Genomic DNA, 20,094 nt, shown 5'->3' with positions numbered 1-20,094 from the left:
AAAATGCAACCTTGGCTATATCGTGAAAGGATTTTCTTGGTCTGTTTCCATAGCTGTATTTTATTCTCTTCTGAACTAATCTAGACTTTTTCTTAAGATTCATATTGTACACCAGTCTTGTTTACCCTAAAAATCTTTTGCAAAACAATTTCTCAGTAAATCGTGCTTTATCTATGCCATGTGGCATCATCCTGCAAACCCAAACTCTGGGTTCTAAGCAACGGTGAAAAACTAGGTAGCATAATTCCTATGACTTGTGTTTTCATGGACGTACTGAGATGGAAGACTAAATATAAGGGATACGGGTAGCTTCCCTTGGCTTCACAAATCTTTGATGTTAAGTCATGTGTCCTACAAACCCATGTGCACCTGTCCTCAATGCCTTTGTCTGTTTTACAGTCTTCTTCTGGCATTATCTAATGAAAGCTATAAAAAGAGAATATTTCCTTCCCATTACAACAGCAAAAAAAAAAAAAAAAAATTTCAAGAATGAAGCCAAAAATATCATACCACGTCACAGTCCCATCTTAATAGTAGGTCTAAAAGTCATTAGCACCAGACCATCACTTCAGGTCAAAGCAGAGTTTCAAAACCAAACCCTCTATAGACTTAACATTGAAATGTGATTATTATCACAAAAATATTGAAGTAAAAAATGAGGTAAACAATTTCTTAATGTCAGTTTGTTTTTGATTGACATCATTGTTCTATTACATTTATGTTCTGCATTTTGGTATGAACGATTGTTTTCTTTTGTTTTTTAATTTTTTAATTTTTTTTATTAACATATAATGTATTATTAGCCCCAGGAGGACAGATCTGTGAATCTCCAGGTTTACGCTTCACAGCACTCATCATACCACATACCCTCCCCAATGTCCATAACCCAACCACCGTCTCCCTAGCCCCTCCCCCAGCAACCCTCAATTTGTTTTGTGAGATTAAGAGTCTCTTATGGTTTGTCTCCCTCCCTATCCCATCTTGTTTCATTTATTCCTTTCCTACCCCCCAAACCCCCCACATTGCCTCTCAACTTCTTCATATCAGGGAGATCATATGATAATTGTCTTTCTCTGATTGACTTACTTCGCTCAGCATAATACCCTCTAGTTCCATCCACGTCATTGCAAATGGCAAGATTTCATTCCTTTTGATGGCTGCATAGTATTCCTGTGTGTGTGTGTGTGTGTGTGTGTGTGTGTGTGTGTATACCACATCATCTTTATCCATTCATCTGTTGATGGACATCTAGGTTCTTTCCATAATTCGGCTATTGTGGACATTGCTGCTATAAACATTCAGGTACACATGCCCCTTCGGATCACTACATTTGTATCTTTAGGGTAAATACCCAGTAGTGCGATTGCTGGGTCTCAGGGTAGCTCTATTTTCAACTTTTTGAGGAACCTCCATGCTGTTTTCCAGAGTGGTTGCACCAGCTTGCATTCCCACCAACAGTGTAGGAGGTGAACCATTGTTTTCTATTAGGAATCTTCCCTAAAGATTAGGAACCAAGGTAAATTTAACTCCATTTTATCTGTTCTACACAGGACCATAATGGGAGAGATACAGTCATTCTCTGATATTTACCAGAAATATTTACTTACTAAAACTGTCACCTGGTACAAGGCCACTGTACCAGTTGTACAGTGAGAATAGAAGAAAAGAGAAGATGATGGGCTATCTGTGGCTACTATTCACTTAAGGGTATCTAGATCTACCTCATAGATAATGTTTTGTGTTTCTTTTTTTAAAATTTAAATTCCTGTTAGTTAACGTACAGTGCAAAGTTGGATTCTGGAGTAGAATTCAGTGGTCCATCACTTACATATAACACTCAGTGCTCATCACAACAAGTGCCCTTTTTTTTTTTTTTTTAAAGATTTTGTTTATTTACTTGACAGACTGAGATCACACATAGACCAGAGAGGCAGGCAGGGGTGGGTGGTGGGAAGCAGGCTCCCTGCTGAGCAGAGAGCCTGATGCAAGGCTCCATCCCAGGACCCTGAGATCATGACCTGAGCTGAAGGCAGAGGCTTAACCCACTGAGCCACCCAGGGGCCCCAACAAGTACCCTTCTTAATACCCATTACCAAGCTAGACCATCCCTGCCGACCTCCCTCAAGTTTCTTTTTTAATATATAAAGAGGAATAAAATACGACCTTAATAAGTACCAGCAGCTTTCACTACTCCTTCCATCAGTTTTCCTCCAGTGTAAAAAAAACACAGGCAAATCTATCTGATGCTGCCATATTATAAACTGTCACAAGATTTTGCTGAACCCCAAATGAAGATTTCAGACTTGGGCCTGCTGAAGCAACTGATTCCCAAAGGGATGAAACTCTTAAGGATCCCACTTATTTTTCACATCAGAACTCATAGAAAGTGATAAAAAGCCAATGATTCATCATTGGCCAAGGGAAAGATCTTTCCAGCATTTCTAATTTCTTTAATTTAAATAAATTATAAATTTTGTAATGACTGCTTTCCACCACCACCCCCTTCCCCCCGCCCTCTTTTTTTTTCCAGGTACAGAGCAGTTGCCTCCTGGAGTCGCGTTCAGGGAATTGGGATTCCCTTGATCACTGCCATTGAGATAGTCTCCATCTGGATCCTTTCTTTTATCCTGGCCATCCCTGAAGCTATCGGCTTTGTCATGGTGCCCTTTGAATACAGGGGTGAACAGCACAAAACCTGTATGCTCAATGCCACGTCAAAATTCATGGAGGTATGGAGAGTATAAAGGAAATTAACTGGGGGAGGGAGAGGAGGTCTTCATTTATACGTTATCATTGCCAAGACTTGATATTTCTACAGTGCCCAGCGTGGTTTACTCTTTTAGTTTGGTCACATATTCTTCAGCTGCATGAAAAGTACACATTATGGGAGGGTTTAGCTTCTTGAATAGAACTATTTTGTTTTCACTCTTATAGCACAATCGTAGACAGGACTGTTCTGCACCAAACAACTTAGAGTCTAAAACAAACGTACTCTCAGTGCTCACTTCGGTAGCACATGAACTGAAAGAAACTGAGAAAAAAAGATGGATATGCTATTTGTTTTTGTAATAAGCAACACAGCACAAGAATTTCCATCTGACAGGCATGCTAATAGGCATTTTGTTACTTGGGCAAATGCACAATGCTCACATTTTTTTTAAAAAGATAGATTTATTAACTTAAAGTAGGAAGCCATACTTATAGGTACTTATGGTCGTACAATTCTGCATGTATTATACAAATGATATAAATTTGCAGAACTTTTTTTAAAGTGTTTTAGTTAAGCGAATTCCGTCTTTATTTAATACACCTGACCACATTATGTTTTTCTGCAGACTTTAATTATGTAATTGAGTGTATTGGAAAACATGTTTAAAATGCGTATTTCCTTTACCAAACTAGTCAAATGTGGACAGAGGAGAAAAACTAAAAGGGTAACTACTTCTCTTAAACCGGCATAATTTAGTGCTTTGATGTAGGTTTCATACAGCTCAGATTCCACATTTAATCATTTACAGACATCTCCAGGTATGTTTTCCTAACTTGGAAAATTCACAAAATTAGTGGTTTTACAGTTGACCAGTTTTCCTCTTTGGAAATTCTTATTTTAAATTTAAAAGTGCTCTTGAAAACTGCCAAACTGGCAATGGTAAAATGAAGGTATTCTGTTTATCTACTGACCTTTTTATTAAGTCAGTCTCCAAAGTGAAAGAACAAAGAAAACAGCAGGAGGTTATCAGAATTTGGGAAGTGGGAATAAGCCATCTAGATATTCCAGGCTAAAGTGTTAGAGAAAAGAGTCTTGATATAAGAAGGGGCTACTAATCATGTGAACCAGGCAAAATGAAAAGAGCTTTCGCAAAGACAAGTCTCTAATAAGAGTGGGCAAGCAAAGGTTGGCTACCTTAGGGTTTCAGTAAAAGGTAGGAGTTTATACTGATCATTTTTTACATTCCGTTCCGAGTCTGAAGTTTCCAGATTCTTTTTCTCCTCTTGTTGCCTAGTTTGTGTTCCATTCTTTCCTCCTCAACTTTGCTCTAACCTAGAGTGGAGGGAGGTCCCTTCATACCCTGGCTGATGACATTAGTTCAAAAGAAATGTGTGACCCCTTTCTCTACAGGCCTGTGCCTTGGAGGGGGCAGGGGCTCCAACCAGACCCCTCAGGGGTCAGCTTCCAAACCCTCTGCAGCTGCTTCTGCAGCATTCATACCCAGTCAGCAATGCATCTGGAAGGGGGGCGGGAGGGGTAAAGAGTTCTGATTTTTTTTTCTTTTTTTTTTTTTTTGTTGTTTTTTTGACTTCAGTACTGAAATCTTCTACAGTGTGATATGGAGAGGGAGATATTTGTATGAATACATCTGAATAAACCAACTCCTTTGGTAGTTTACAGTAACTTTAGGATAGAATTCAGGGGCCTGTGAACTTAAATGGAAAAGAAATTACATATTTATTTTCAGTAACTTCTAACTGGAATTTATCATTTCCTTCTATTGTGAATGTAGGCAATGAACCACAAGCATATTTAACAGAACCATATTTCTACTAATAGGAATAATAGACATTTTCTTGTCACAATAACATTTAGATAATCTTGAAATATCATTTACACTCATCACTTTTCAACTTCTGATAGTTATTAGAACCAACGTTAGATTTTTCCCTTAACTTGTTAATAAACACCTCTATTTCTATATCAGAATTTTCTTTTTACTATTTCAATGGCTGTGTTTCAATGTAACTGGTTACCCTGTAATCTTACTTTTAGGCATATAGAAGTGTTATTCTCAGAAAGGATTACAGTCTTCACCAGACGTTCAAAGGGGTCGATGGCATAAGAACAGTTAAGAACCTCTGCCCAGAACTTTTTTTCCTCAGGAGCCATTTATAGATTATTTTAATAGACATGTTACAAGTGTAGCCTACTGGGCCTCTTTCTATATTCAGCAACCGTCCAGTTTTTCACAGAGCAGCATGATTATTTTTTACTGTGGGAACTGAGATGATACAGGAGGCCGCATTATCCTTCGTAAATAAACAATCTGGAGAAAGTACACAGAGCAAAGCATTTCTAAGTTAGCGATTAATTTAGTGGAAGGAAGCATGTAGATATAATTTTCTAATTTCCATTTTTATAGGGTACTAAATTTTCTCCTTTAAAAACACATAAAACTGAATACTGTATTTACAAAGCTTGCTCGCGCACAAGGAGATAATGCTAACTATGGCTTCAGATAAGATACTCGACCTCAATAGTTTCCAGGTGATAAGTATTAAAGAGTGAGAAAGGACATGGTTTTTGAGGGCTCAAACTGGCGGGCTGTAAGGTCACATAGCAAGCATACCAGGCAAAGGGTTAACTCCCAGTAACCAGAGCTGCACAGATAAGCCATTCATAACCTTCCTTGTTACCAAACAAGACTCCCATTAAGTACACTTTAACCACCAGTCAAAAGGAAACCAGGCACTAACAAAATTTTGAGGCTCATCAATAAGATAAATACATATTCTGTTTATCTCAAAATCATGCTGTATGAGCTTTGGAAGGGAATTCTTTTTCTTGATTAGGGCGTCTCCCATTGTGTAATTAAAACCAACTTCAGTTCATAATAAGTATCTTTGTCAGGATCATTTATTTCGAAGTGACATTCCTTCATGGGCTTTTATAAATCCACGATGATTTTTGGAGTTTCCAGTTGAATTGAGTTTTGAGCGTCACCCCCTAAGCCCTTTGCCACAACCAGAGGGTGTGCACATAGAAACATACCTGCAGGCGTGAAGATTTTGAAGCCATCAGAGGTACTGCCCAGTAAGTTTAGATTATAATACCCCTCCATTTCTCTCCCTTTTATTCACCTTACAGTTTTACCAAGATGTAAAGGATTGGTGGCTCTTCGGGTTCTATTTCTGCATGCCCTTGGTGTGCACTGCTATCTTCTACACCCTTATGACCTGTGAGATGTTAAACAGAAGGAACGGCAGCTTGAGAATTGCCCTCAGTGAGCACCTTAAACAGGTAAACCTCATAGGCTCGCGAAAATTTGGCCAAGACTGATTTGTCCAGACAACAGAAAGCCTATAGATATTGTATTCAGCTGACGTAGCCTCATTTCCTAAAAATAAAAATAGTGTCTTATAATTGTTTTCTTTATAGTTATAATATTAGGAATTTCTTTTGTGAATGTGGATAGCCTACAGACAAAAGAGGTGGCCGTGGGGGCAGGGCCAGATAGAGAGGAACTCTGATTTAGTTTGCCAAGAGTATATTCAACACGTGTGTTTGTGTGTCTGTGAACTGAACTGGGCTTGTTGGAACTGTGCCAGGACAAAGAAGCAGATGAAGTCTTGGTGCAGAAGTAAAATACAAATATGAAACATTTGGAAAACAGAATCACAAGGTATGGTAGAAGTGGACTGTGTTGTGGGAAGCCAAGGAGGATGTAAGACACAGTCACAGAGATGCTTGTCATAGATGAGGGAGATTGATTTGTTCGTCAAGGATAAAGGCATTTGACAGGGAAGGAGATGACAGGGGGCATATTTCAAGTGCAAGGACGAGAGTGAGAACATGGCATGGGCACCATGCATTTGGGGAGTGGGGAAAAAGAGACGAACCTCATTAGAGAAACATCTCAATGTCCACAACAGCCAAACTATGGAAAGAACCTAGATGTCCATCAACAGCTGAATGGATAAAGAAGATGTTTTACACACACACAAACACACACACACACACACACACACACACACACAGGAATACTATGCAGCCATCAAAAGAAATGAAATCTTGCCATTTGCAACAACTTGGATGGAACTAGAGGGTATTTTGCTGAGCTAAATAAGTCAATCAGAGAAAGACAAATATCATATGATCTCCCTGATTTGAGGAATTTGAGAGGGAGGGTGAGGGGTTTGGGGGGTAGGGAAGGAAAAAATGAAAGATGAGATTGGGAGGGAGACAAACCATAAGAGACTCTCAATCTCATGAAACAAACAGAGTTGCAGGGGGAAAGGGGGTTGGGAGAGGGTGGTTGGGTTATAGACATTGGGGAGGATATGTGCTATGGTGAGTGCTGTGAAGTGTGTAAAATCTGATGATTCACAGACCTGTACCCCTGGGGCAAATAAGACATTATAAGTTAATTAAAAAAAAAAAGAAACATCTAAGGTAAGACTCATGATAGGATTCGGGATTGGGTACAGAAAAAGAGGTCAAATTTGAAGAGCCCCAGGAAGCTGTTGTTGGTCCCCCATGCCCCTCCCCCAAGCAGCAAACAGAACAGATACATAGGTGGCTTTAGAGGGCAAAGCTTTACACTTAGACTTTCTGAGCTCTGTGATTTTGGGCAAATTGCTTAATTTCTCTGAATCCCTAGTTTTTCATAAGATGCATATAATAATACCTGCATCTTTCTGTACAAATATTAATTCAAGTCTTAAAAAATTATATAAAATGTATATAATAATACATCAAAGGGATCACCTAATGCATATACCATGGCTCATACTAAGTACCCAGAAAATGTTTGTTATATATTAATTCAAAGAGTAAAACTAGGACCGCCCATAAGTTCTCAATCTGAGCAGAGAAGTATATAAGAACACCCAGTCGCACCAGAAGTTAATGAGTTGTTGATGGAACCCATAAATCTGTCCTATACAATCACCATTCCTCATCAGTGACTCCTTTCCACTACTGTACTGATATTTCTGAGCTTCAGCTTCTTTATCTGTAAACTGGGCATAATAGTATATAAATTGATATCACTACAGAAATCAAAAGAATTAAGTGCATACAGGGGCTCCTGGGTGGCTCAGTGGGTTAAAGCCTCTGCCTTAGGCTCAGGTCATGATCCCAGCATCCTGGGATCGAGCCCCGCATCTGGCTCTCTCCTCAGCATGGAGCCTGCCTCCCCTTCTCTCTCTGCCTGCCTCTCTGCCTACTTGTGATTTCTGCCTGTCAAATAAATAAATAAAATCTTAAAAAAAAAAAATTAAGTGCATACATATACTTTGTAAAATCTGACATGCATACAAAAGGTAGCTATTATCTTTCAGTAAAATTTAACAGAAAAAGTAGATTTGAGTATGACTTTGTTCAGGCATGAATGTTTCAAGGACTCCAAATGGGAACTATATCAAACAATGCTGGCCTCTCACTCCTGCAGTAGAGGTAATTAATTAAAATAAATTTGTAAAAAACAAAAAGACAATGTTCTTCAGTGCTGAAATTTTCATTAATACCATAATTGAGCTTGTTTAAGTTATGAATGGTAACTGCTCTGAAAATAACTGAACAGAATTGCCTGTGAGGATAATAGGATTCTGCTTCACATTTCCATTGCATTCTTTATGTTTCCAAAGAGCATGTCATTTGTTTATTTGATTCCTCCAAGCACCCTGTGATATAGGCAGGACAGACCTCCTTACACACTTGATTATGAGACTGGCTAATCCAAATGCAGATTAAAACTGAAGTCTTGGTCCTATGAGGCATTGCCTAGCGTCGCACCAAAAAGTTGTAACAGATTTTAAGAGCAGGAGAGCAGGCCGGGCTGCAAGACCTTCCGTCGGGGCCGTGGGGAACTAAATTCACAGTGAAAGGCCCTGCCACCCTTTGGCTAGTATCCTACTTGGCGCCCGGTTTTGCTTCCTGCGTGGTTTTCTCAAATTTCTCTTCATTATTCTGACAACAACTTTTATCAGTTAGGGATTGTGTTTGGATGCTGGTAGCAGAAAACCCAAAATAACAGTATGTAAAACAAGTGAGGGTTTTTTCATTCTCCCACAGCAAAAAAATCAGATGTCACGGGTTCAGTGCTCAAGGGACTCGGAAGCCAGGGCTCTGCTCTTTTTGCTGACTTTTCCGTTAGAAGACAGGAACTACAGCTCTACCTTCTCTCAGATTTCCAGGCAGCAAAAAAGGCAAGAATACAGACCACATTAGTGTTTGTGCTTCTGAGGACTAGCCTCCACTTTTTAGTAGCTTATCCAGCAAACTCACACAGCGATTTCTACTTGATCTCAGCGGTCAGACTGTGTCAGGTGGCCTTGAAGTCGATTAGCCTGAACTCCCCTGCTGCAGCAACAAAATCAAGGATTTGACTGATACAAGGAGAACAGGAGAAGACATAAGCAAACACAAGTACCAGACTGCCATGGCAACAAATTAATAATGGGTTTTGAAGGATCGTCCTCTGAGGATTTGCTCAAGGGAGACAGCCTCTCCCCCAGTACCCTCCTTTTCTCTTTTTCTGGTCACACTTTCCGTGTACACAAAAGGATCCTTTAAAATGAGCCCCTATTCCTACAGATCGGAACTCCTTATTTTCTCAATTGTTGCTCAGCTTGGATGTTCTCTGAAGCCATAGTCCACCCAATAACTCTTAAAAGATTAAAGAACCCCAGTCCTTCAGGCTAGAGCCACAATTTGTGAGGACTGCCTTGAAATCTTTTTAAACGGCTCTATTAATCATGTGGGTTTATTGTAGGCTGCCCATACTTAATGCTATATGCTTTGGGTTGAACCAACATTACCCTTCCAAATCCTGTTTTCAATCAATTTTATTTTGACATTAACTGATCCCAGTTACAGACAAGTTGCATTTTATGTGCCTAGTTAGGCTTTCAAATGCATGCATTGTAATACTCAAGCATGATGCACACAAGTGTCTGGTTGCAGATAATTCCTATGATTTTTCTGGTCCTACACAAACTCTAAAGTATGTAAACCTTCAAACTGAGGTCAGTCCAGGGTTAACATGTCCCAGTCATTCTAATCAACATTGCTGATAATCCTTTTCCCTCATCCCTCTGTTTGCAAACAGAGGTCTTTGGAAGCTACATGTCATTAATAAGAGAATTTTAAAAGCAAAAAACTCCCAATGTTAGCTTTCTTCAACATCAAGAAATGGAGAAAACATCGCTATTGGCTTTTATCTTCTATTCCCTACTTCTGTTTTCCAAATATCTTCGTAGATTTGTTCATTCTTTATTATGTTGGGTTCAGTCCCGTTGAACGCCATGCTGTCATTAATGCTAGTTACCCATCATTGAGGCTTTTAGTTAACCATTCCCCCCATATAGTCACACACATGGGTGCACACACACACATTCAGCTCCAGTGTTGGCTCAGCTCCAGCCAATTTCCATTTCCCTGACATCGAACTTCTGACCCTAATAACCAGCTTGAGCCACCATCCTTCCTGGCAGCTACCCAAAAGAATCATTAGCAACTCCTTGATTAGAAAGTTGGACTCCAAATCTTGAGGAGATGGAGGCACTGTGAGGCACACTCTTCTGGCTCTTTTTAAAGTAATTCTTTCTCTGCTGTCTACTACATCCTTTGTGTAGCTCTTTCCTCTAGCAGAAAAACACTAAATTTATTGTACTTTTTTCCCCCTCGCTTTCCTTTAGCGTCGAGAAGTGGCAAAAACAGTTTTCTGCTTGGTTGTAATTTTTGCTCTCTGCTGGTTCCCTCTTCACTTGAGCCGTATTTTGAAGAAAACCGTGTACGATGAGATGGACAAGAACCGATGTGAATTACTTAGGTACGGGCCTGTGTACTCGTTAGGAAAGTGAAGTTTCTCCAGTTGTCACGCTTATGATATGTTTACAAAACCGTCTAGTCTACAGTCTCGTTAGCCCTAAAAATTAAAACTGCAAAGTTGATTATTTTTCTTTCGCTGACATAGCCCATGACTGATCCCAGAGTTTGTGTGAGCCGTATCTGTAATTTTGCGGCTCCCCTCCTGGGGCTGTACGTCATGGTTTGAGCTAACCAAGTGGCAGGTATATCCGTAAATGTTCTGCAGAACTGAAACTGCCACTTAAACAAGGCCTTAAAATTATTCTGATTGCCACCTATAAGAAATGGCTCCTGGGCAAGAAAAATGCTTATTCTAGGGATAAATGCTAGTTAGCAGGTTGAAAACATTATCTTCTAATTATTCCACTATTTTCTTCTGTTGTAGTTTCTTGCTGCTCATGGATTACATCGGCATTAACTTGGCAACCATGAATTCATGTATAAACCCCATAGCTCTGTACTTTGTGAGCAAGAAATTTAAGAATTGTTTCCAGGTGAGACTGGTTTGCATATATCTTTTTAAGGACAACCAATGGGGTACATGAAGTCACCAACGAGCTTGGATAATTTCCAGTAGAGAAGTGAAAATCCTATTTTGTTACCCAGAAAGAGGGTCAGATTGCCAGCATAAAGCAATATTGTCAGAAAAATTGTCTGAAAGGAAATACCAATTCAGACAACAAAATATGCAGGGGCTTGACTAAAAAGAACTAACTTAATAGCTTGTTAATTTAGTATGCTGCTTTATAAAGAAATGCTCAACTGTGAGCTCCAGGCTCCAGAGAATACACACAATCTAGTCATGCCTCCCATTATCTTAGAGGTTAACCACAGCCTCAACAAAACGTGAAGTTTGCTGTTTAAAAAAGGTTTTGCTAAATAATGGGATATTTAATAATAGCCTATGCAAGGAAAGGAAGTGCTTATTGCCCTGGCCATCTGAGCTAATATAATTTCATTTGAAATCAGTTTCCTTCTGTTCTTCAAACTTCCTTGCAGCTAAGCCAACCCATGTCTTCCAGAAGCTCCATGTCCTTCTTCCTGAGGTATCATCTCTCCAGTTCCTGGGACGATTAGCATGGCGTAAATCCTTACTGCATCCTTTGGCCAGGATGTTTCACTGCAGTTTATGGCACATGTTAGGAAGAGTAGTATAGAGGTCAAGGGTGCAGGATCTGGAAGCAAACAATTTTGATTTACATCACAGCTCTGTACTTGGTAACTGTCTAACCCAGGTCCAAGTGATACCCCTCCTACCTCCTCAGTTTGATCATCTGTAAAATCAGATGATCACTGTATCTATCTCACAGGTAGGATTCAGTGAGTTAATATTTGTTAAGCACTTGGGACAATAATAAGCTCTCAGTAGGAGTTTTTTTATTATTAGGGATAGAGAAGAGAGAAAAAACACAATGACTGCCCTCATGGAATGGACAGGAGAATGGAAGGAGATTGACATATATTTACCAAAGAATCTTACAAACAGATGAAACTTGGTATGGAAGTTCTAGCTGCTACCTTTTTAAAGTCTACTTGAAAATGTTTACAAGTCATGAAGTGCTCTACAAAAGATTCTGCCTGGGGAGCCTGGGTGGCTAGTCCGTTAAGCATCTGCCTTTGGCTTGGGTCGTGGACCCGGGGTTCTGGGATTGAGTCCCGCATTAGGCTCCCTGCTCCGCGGGAAGTCTACTTCTCCCTCTGATCCTTCTCCCCACTTGTGCTCATACTCTGTCTCAAGTAAAGAAATAAAATCTTAAGAAAAGAAAGAAAGAGAGAAAGAAAGGCTCTGCCCAAGGAAGCATTGACTAAAATGCTGGTCATAATTAATCCATCATATAATCTGGAATTAATCTAATTTAATTAATTTATATATTAATTAGAGGGGAAGGGAAAATCAAGGTACAAACTCTCAGAAATTAAACCAATCTTTGTATTAATCTTCATACAGAGGTAATATATGCAGGAGAAAGACCTTAATCCAGAGAGTCCTGGGTTCTAATTCCAGTTCTGCCTATTTCCCCCTCTAAACCGCCTTATCCTCAGTAATAAAATGGGAAAAATAGCACCTACCACCTAAGGCTATGAGGAGAGATAAGATATCCAAAGCAGGCAGCCACACAGGTGAGGCACACTGCAGAAATGCCAAGCCCCTCCAGACCCTTCTCTACCCATGTCCACCCCAAGTCATAGGACATGCTCCCTCAGGCCAACACTGCCTTCCCTTCCACTTGGATTTGGTGAATAAATTAAAACAAGAAATAAGGGATCTATTTCTCTGCACTAGAATGGATGGTTTAATTTCTACCTAGAGATTACTAGCTCTATCTTCTAGATTACTGTTCAGGTTCACTTCTCTCCTCACGTTTTGTTGGTAGGAACCCAAGGCTTCTGTGTTCTGCTGGAAACAGGTTGGTAGGCTTATTTATTTAGACTTTGTTCCTTCCCCCAGTCCTGCCTCTGCTGCTGCTGTTACCAGTCCAAAAGTCTGATGACCTCGGTCCCCATGAATGGAACAAGCATACAGTGGAAGAACCATGAACAAAACAACCACAACACAGAGAGGAGCAGCCATAAGGACAGCATTAACTAAACATCTTAAGAGATATTCATCAGTAATCCTTCAAATTCTATTGGAGAAAAAAATCACACAGCAACTGTGTTTCCAGAAATCTTTTGTCTAATCCTTCTCTTGTGACTCAGCCCCAAACCCAGAAAAATGCTTTAAAAACATCAGAGGGTGGACTGGTTTATGGTCACAAATTTGATGAATCTTATTTCTTTAATTTATCTAATTTACATATTCTGCTTGTTATTTACATATTCCACACTAAAACAATGGTGGGAGTTGGCAGGAGGAAGGGAGACTGTTTGGTTAAATCAGATGGGTATTTTCTACTTTTGCATGAAAACAGTCTTCCAGTACTTGACAGCTTCTGTGGAATGTCCAGTGAGAACTAGCCACCATGAAAATTTAGTGATTATGACAAGATTTTAAATTTTTTTGAATTGGCCAGATGCAGTAAGGTAAGCAATCAGGTTAATGTTTTTCATGTCACTTTTTAATTTTTAAAATATCAGTTCTCAAGCCGCAGCAAATATAGGCACTTAAAGCACAGGCTGATATCCATAATGTGGCAGTGTAATAGCTGGTATTCAAAGAATTTTTAAGAACCTTTATTTTCTTTTGTAATGAGGTTTCATTATAGGAGCTCTGGAGCATATTTTTATGTGAAATTTTAAAATAATGTTTGAATCAACTAGTTCTATTTTTCACAAGCCCAATCTTTTTAATGTAGATATTTTATGTAAAATCAATATCATGTACTAAAATTTAAATGTGCATATCATTCAACCATACCCAAGACTTTCAGTGGAATGTATTTACATCTAAAGCACAACTAGTAGAAAAAGACAAGGTTTTTAGAAGACTTGGAAATTTTCATTGAGGTTTTTTTTTTAAATAATAGTAACATATATGTGTGCATTTGGTAATAGTAACATGTATGTGGACATATACATATATGTTATACATATCACCTCATAGTCTCTTGATTTCTCTAAAAATGTTAACTGTCAGTCCAGCGTTTTTGATCCTTTGCTTTTCCATATAAGAAACCATTTCAAAGTGACCAGCTGAGTTTATCACTTCAGTGAGATATAATTACCCCCAAATGCCACCTTGAATTTACAGTTCTTCACTTCCCTGGGTTTCCAGCATGAATCTAAACACCTCCCCGACCCCCACTCCTCACATGGTCACCATTTCAAAGGGCCCACAGTGACTTTTGCTGGGCATGTTCTAAGATGTTTACAGACTGTGAGTACAGCAGAAAATCTTTTACTGTGGTGTATATAAATATATATAAACAACTGTACATTTTTTTAGCCAACTTTTCTGTGATTGTCTTTATGGAATGTACTTGTGTGTGTGATATATGCATGTGTGTTATGGTATGTATGGATTTAATGTAATCTAATAACACTGACCTGTAATCGTATCGCAGGACATACTCTAAGTGGAATCTAAGTGGTTGCTTATCATGACCGCTGGTCTTAGTTTTAATCTATCTGTGTCATAATTCCTGTGAACATGACACCATTACAAATGGGATATGGGAGGCAGCATGAACGGGGACGAACCATGGGTTAACAATAGTGTTTGTTGAGCTGGTTGGTGGGTTCATTTGATAAAACAGCATCTGGGATTGTACTTTTTCCTGTGCTAGAGCAAAAGTCATTAAATATTGAAGTATTATATTGTCTTGGTTCCTCAACTCAGTATGCTGATGAGACTGACAAGAGGTCCGATGTTTCCTATCAGACTTCACAGACAGATTGCTGATGATAAATTAGCTAAGCTGACTTGTTGGGCTACATTTTAGCGTAGTTGTGTATAAAATGATATCAGGTTCCAGTTGATCCAATTGCAGGGCTCCTTTATGTGTTAGCAGTCGGATTCCATAACTTACTGGTGCATCATGTGCAGTGATATATACCTATAATATAAGCCAAAGTTCACAGCATTTTGTTTAGACAATTATCTTCTTTTTTAAGATGTGGTTGTCTCTTGCATATGAAGATACATTTCATCAGTTCAGAAAATCATAGATTCTGAATAACACACAGGCTTCAATGTGCATTTTGCTTATGGACCAGTAAGTAGCCATGGTTTACCAAAAGGAGTATTTCCAGTTTTTAACTTTATCACACCTTCCCAAGCAAATCTGTAGAAATGAGCCAGAAGCCAAGGCCCCTGCATTGGCAGTGGCCCATAAGTATAAAATAAAAGTTTACAGAAGCCTTGCAAGTGTCTCTTCATTTCTACATAGTTCTACACAGAAAATGTTGATTACATGATGCCTATTGCTAATATCGTCTTAGTAATAGCTCAGCAAGCAATTTAACTTTCAAACAGACACTTCCTAACTGTATCCTATTCGCAACCTACTTTGTCATACAGAACACTTAACTCTTTCATCCATTCCTTCATTCACATTTCCAGTATATTTTACTAAGCATCTACTTTGCCCCAGTCATTCTTCTAGGTACTGGGGACATAGCAGTGAACAAAACAGGCAGAGTTCCCGCCCTCATGGAGCTGGCATTCTAGACGAAGGAGCTGGACAATAAACAGTGCATCAGGTGGATAGCTGGACGAGGAGACTCACGTATACCCAAGCACTTATTTGACATCTCCAATTGAATGGCTAACAGACACACTGTATCTAAAACTAAGCTACTCATATCTCTCTACTTGGGCTACCCTAATATTCCTCCGCTCATGTATTAGTCAGGGTTTTTCTCTGGAGAACGCCAAAGCAATAGGACATATTAGATAGATAGATGATAGCTAGCTAGCTAGATGGATAGACAGAAGAGGAAATTTATTATGGGAATTGGCTCACGTGATTATGGAGTCTGAAATATGCATGATCTGCCATCTACAAGCTGGAGAACCAGAAAAGCCTGTAATGTAATTCAGTCCAAGTCCAAAGGCCTGGGAAAAAAAATGGGAGCGGATGGTATAACTCCCAGTCTGAAGCCCAAAGCCTAGGAACCATGGGGCAGCCTACTGGTCAAAGTCCCAGAGTCCAAAGGCCCAGTAGCCAGGAGCACAAAGTCCAAGGGCAGGAGAAGATGGATATCCCGTGTCAAGAAAAGACAGAGAACTCACCCTTCCTCTGACCTTTTGCTCTTTTGGGGCCCTCTATAGATGGAGGATCCCTGCCCACACCAGTGAGAGCAGATTTGCTTTACTCAACCTCCTGATTTCAATATTAATCTCTTCTGGAAATATCCTCACCAGCATACCCAGAAGTGATATCTTACCAGCTTTCTGGGTGTCTCTTGGCCCAGTCAAGTTGACATATAATGTTAACCATCACAGCTCTGTTAAAGACAGCCCCATCCTTTGAGCTGTCATGGTGTGTGTGTGTGTGTGTGTGTGTGTGTGTGTGTGTGTGTATGTGTGTAGGCTTCTATGATGCCTACTTGTTTCCAGCCTTGTACATATTATACCATAATTGGATCTGGTCTCTCGACCCCCATAAATGGTCTAAAGATATTCACATTTCCAAGCTAATTTGCCAGCATCCCCTGGGGAGTTTTCTCAGGAACAACTAAAGTAGGAAAGAGCCCTTTCCCCCTGCGGCACACCTAGTAGGTCACGAGCCTGGGAGGTGCTGGCCACCATGCTTTGGGCATTATGAGGGACGTCAACCTAGAGTGTTACAAAGATGGAAGAGGGCACAGAAGTTCTTGGTGCCAGTTTTCCCTGATGCATTCCCATGACTTCAGTAAGCAAACCAACATATTTACTTTTGTGCCTATGCTAACTGCATTTGGTTTTTGTTGCTTACAATACATACATTCTAAGAACATCTCATCTAAATTATCTTGGTTTGTTTCTTTTTACTGCTTAAATTCAGAGACCTCATATTTTTCAGAGTTTTAGAGTGGATTGGAAAGTACAGACAATTCCCACATGCCCTCTTTTCCCCTTTCCCTACAAAGAGTTCTCCCACATCACCTGGGTAGGCCAGTCAGTTAAGCGGTTAAGCATCTGCCTTTGGCTCAGGTTGCTCAACCAAGGAGCCTGCTTCTCCCTCTGCCTACTGCTCCCCCGGCTTGTGCTCTCTCATGTGTGATATATCTCTCTCTCAAATAAATAAATAAAGTCTTATAAAACAAAGAGTTCTCCCTATTACTTCCTTTTGTGTTAGCATGGTGTACTTGCTGAGGCAATATTCATACAATCGTATCAACTAAAGTGCATAGTTTACATTGGGGTTCACTATATTGTACATTGCATGGATTTTGATAAGTGTATAGTGACAGTTTATCACCATGACAGGATCATTCAGAATCGTTTCACTGCCCTAAAAACTCCCTACGCTCTACCTTTTCTTCCCTCCTTCCTTCTCCTTCTTGATTTATCTTTTCACCCAGTACAAATATAGTGAATACCCTCCATTATTACACTGTGCGAGTTGTGCCGGGAATATGAAACCAGATGTATAAATAAATAAATGCACCGAAGTGCTTAGTGATGACTCAGTAGATGTCAGCACAGAGGCCTATAAAGGCACAAAGACAAAGTAGTCAAAATTCTTTAAACTCCAGCTGGTGACATTAGTGAAAAAACACCGTGTAAGTGTTCTTGCTTCTGTGATTCTTATCTTAATGCAAAAATACGTCATTGCCAGGAGAATGGCATAATAAAAAGCAACAGACTACTATCTGTACATTATGAGCTTTTTTAAGCCTGTAAATACATATTATTCTCTATTCAAAAATAAACAATATCAATGCATTTAAAATTATTAAGGTAATAAAACAAATTGGAGATTAAATCCAGGACAGAACCAAGACAAATATGAATCTTTTGCTTGTCTATTATCTCTATCATTATTTTCAATATTACTAGTCCATAAATAGTATTAAAAAATATATAGGTGTGGAGTGAAGAAAATGCACTACCAGTATTCCCAAGCCTCTCCAGGCCCGAAATTCTGAGACTACGATTCCTTCATTTGTAACATAATCTGGTACAGCACTCTATTGATTGATTTTTTTCCATACCTCAGACAAGCGAAGTTATGGTGGCACAAGTCCACCATATGCAGTTGTCTCTGAAATTCCAGTGGGGTCTTCATATTGAAAACTGCCCCATTTTTTAAAAAATAATCTTATATTTGGAGAAGCCTCTGTCACACTTTTGCCTAAGTACTTACAAAGACAAACTAGTGTCTATATTTGGTCAGGACCAATACTCTGACTTTTGTGTTTCCAAAACTGAAAGGAGAGGCTACAGTTCCTAGAATGAGGGAATAATCAAGAACCCAAAAATAACAGGGCACCTGGGTGGCTCAATTGGTTAAGTAGCTGCCTTTAGCTCAGGTCATGATCCTGGAGTCCCTGGATCGAGTCCCAAATTGGGCTCCCAGATCCATGGGGAGTCTGCTTCTCCCTCTTGACCTTCTCCCCTCTCATGTTCTCTCTCACTGTCTCACTCTCAAATAAATAAATAAAATCTTTAAAAATAATAATAATAACATTGTAACTGCAAAGTGGGGCTTTGCTCCTGAAGCAAACTAGCATGGATCACTTTTGCTTTGATGAAGGCAGAAGTCCTAATACCTCACGGTTTCCCAACCTTTAACAACAGTATTATTCAGTTGATGTCCTTGTTTCTTCCTGGGAGGTAACAAATTAGGAATGGCATTGCTAAACCTAGATATAATAAGATGAGTACTGGAATCTCCTGAGGAAATATAGAGTATTCCACAAATTTTTCCTTCCTGGCCTTAAACCACAGTCCTCTTTCCTAATTTATCTACGTGGAGCTGACCATCTTTTGTTTGAATTGGATTCTATGATGATAGCTACAACTGCCTTTGAGAGTTGTGTGACAGATTTGTCCCAGATGGGAGACAGTAATGCGTGCCGCCCAGGCTGCCAAGTATCATATGATCAGTCAAATCACAGGCCCCAGCACCTACAGGACATAGCCCTGACTCACTCCACTTATGCACGTTTTCACAGAATAAAGCCATTTCTCTATGAACATGAGCTCTTCATTTTTCTTGAATTGTGACTATTGAGAGTAACTGTAATTAAATGCTTAGGGTTTTTAAATATCTTGAAATAAGAAAATCTAGTAAATGTGATCAGGTGAAGGGAACATATGGGCCCTTTTAGGCTTTTCAGGTGTACATTTGTGCCTAATGCAAACCTGATCTCTTTGATCCAGTCTTTTGTCTACGTTACTAAGCCTAATGGGGTCAGGCCTGGATCGCTTCTCTTCACTCCCAGGCAGGACCTTGTTGGGAGGGATAGATTTCTGCTGATCAATTAAGGCCAAACAGGGCCAACAGGGAGGTGGGATGGGGGGAAGGGTGACTTCCCAAAGGAAACCCCACATGGCCTTAGAAAGGGGAAGGGAGAACAGCTGCACCACTTCCTCTCTTTTTTGAGGATACTGTCCATATATCCTGCCACTCCTGATTTCTGCTGCTTTTTCACATTTTTAGCTTAGTTAATTCTTCAATTTTTAGTACTTTCTTTCAAAAGAATTTTTGCTTTTCAAATTATAAAATCATACACAAAATAGATCTATAATATATTTAAAGCTCTTTCAGAACAAAATAATAATTAATGAATGATCCATGTATTCGGAGGGGAAATTTTTATACATGAGACTTTAAATATAACATAAGACATATATGCAAATATATTTACATAGATTGTTTACATTATATTTGCATATATTATAATCACATGTTTGTATTTACATATATATCTTACATTTATTTATCTAGTCCTTTGGTACCACAAACAAGGCTCCACCGTACATCTTTGTACAAGACTTCATGGAGACTTATGTGATTTCCCTGGGACAATTAAAAAAGAGTAGGATTGCTGCTGGGTCACTGGGATTTTTCACTGATACTGTCCTTACGTACTGCCAGACTGTCCCCACCAGGTCTGGGTGGAGCTGTGATTACTTC

At 39.4% G+C, this 20,094-nt stretch overlaps 1 protein-coding gene and 1 long non-coding RNA gene across 3 annotated transcripts in view; one reads left to right on the top strand and one right to left on the bottom strand.

Moving 5' to 3' along the window:
• EDNRA (endothelin receptor type A) overlaps positions 1-14,040 on the top strand; it is a 62,870-nt gene extending 48,830 nt beyond the window's left edge. For both annotated transcript variants that reach the window (XM_032855558.1, XM_032855559.1), the window contains 5 exons: positions 2,531-2,729; positions 5,861-6,013; positions 10,414-10,547; positions 10,971-11,079; positions 13,035-14,040. In XM_032855558.1, coding sequence (XP_032711449.1) covers positions 2,531-2,729; positions 5,861-6,013; positions 10,414-10,547; positions 10,971-11,079; positions 13,035-13,175 — 736 coding nt within the window. In that variant the 3' untranslated portion in view covers positions 13,176-14,040. The remainder of the gene's footprint in view (positions 1-2,530; positions 2,730-5,860; positions 6,014-10,413; positions 10,548-10,970; positions 11,080-13,034) is intronic.
• LOC116866576 overlaps positions 3,202-20,094 on the bottom strand; it is a 90,154-nt gene continuing 73,261 nt past the window's right edge. The window contains exons 3-4 of the long non-coding RNA XR_004382425.1: positions 5,854-5,949; positions 3,202-5,039 (exon numbers count right to left, since the gene is read on the bottom strand). This is a non-coding gene — a long non-coding RNA (uncharacterized LOC116866576). The remainder of the gene's footprint in view (positions 5,040-5,853; positions 5,950-20,094) is intronic.

Source organism: Lontra canadensis, unplaced genomic scaffold (assembly GCF_010015895.1).
Source record: "Lontra canadensis isolate GAN:19392208 unplaced genomic scaffold, GSC_riverotter_1.0 scaffold10, whole genome shotgun sequence".
Classification (NCBI taxonomy): Eukaryota; Metazoa; Chordata; class Mammalia; order Carnivora; family Mustelidae; genus Lontra; species Lontra canadensis.
This window is presented reverse-complemented; position numbering and strand designations above follow the sequence as displayed.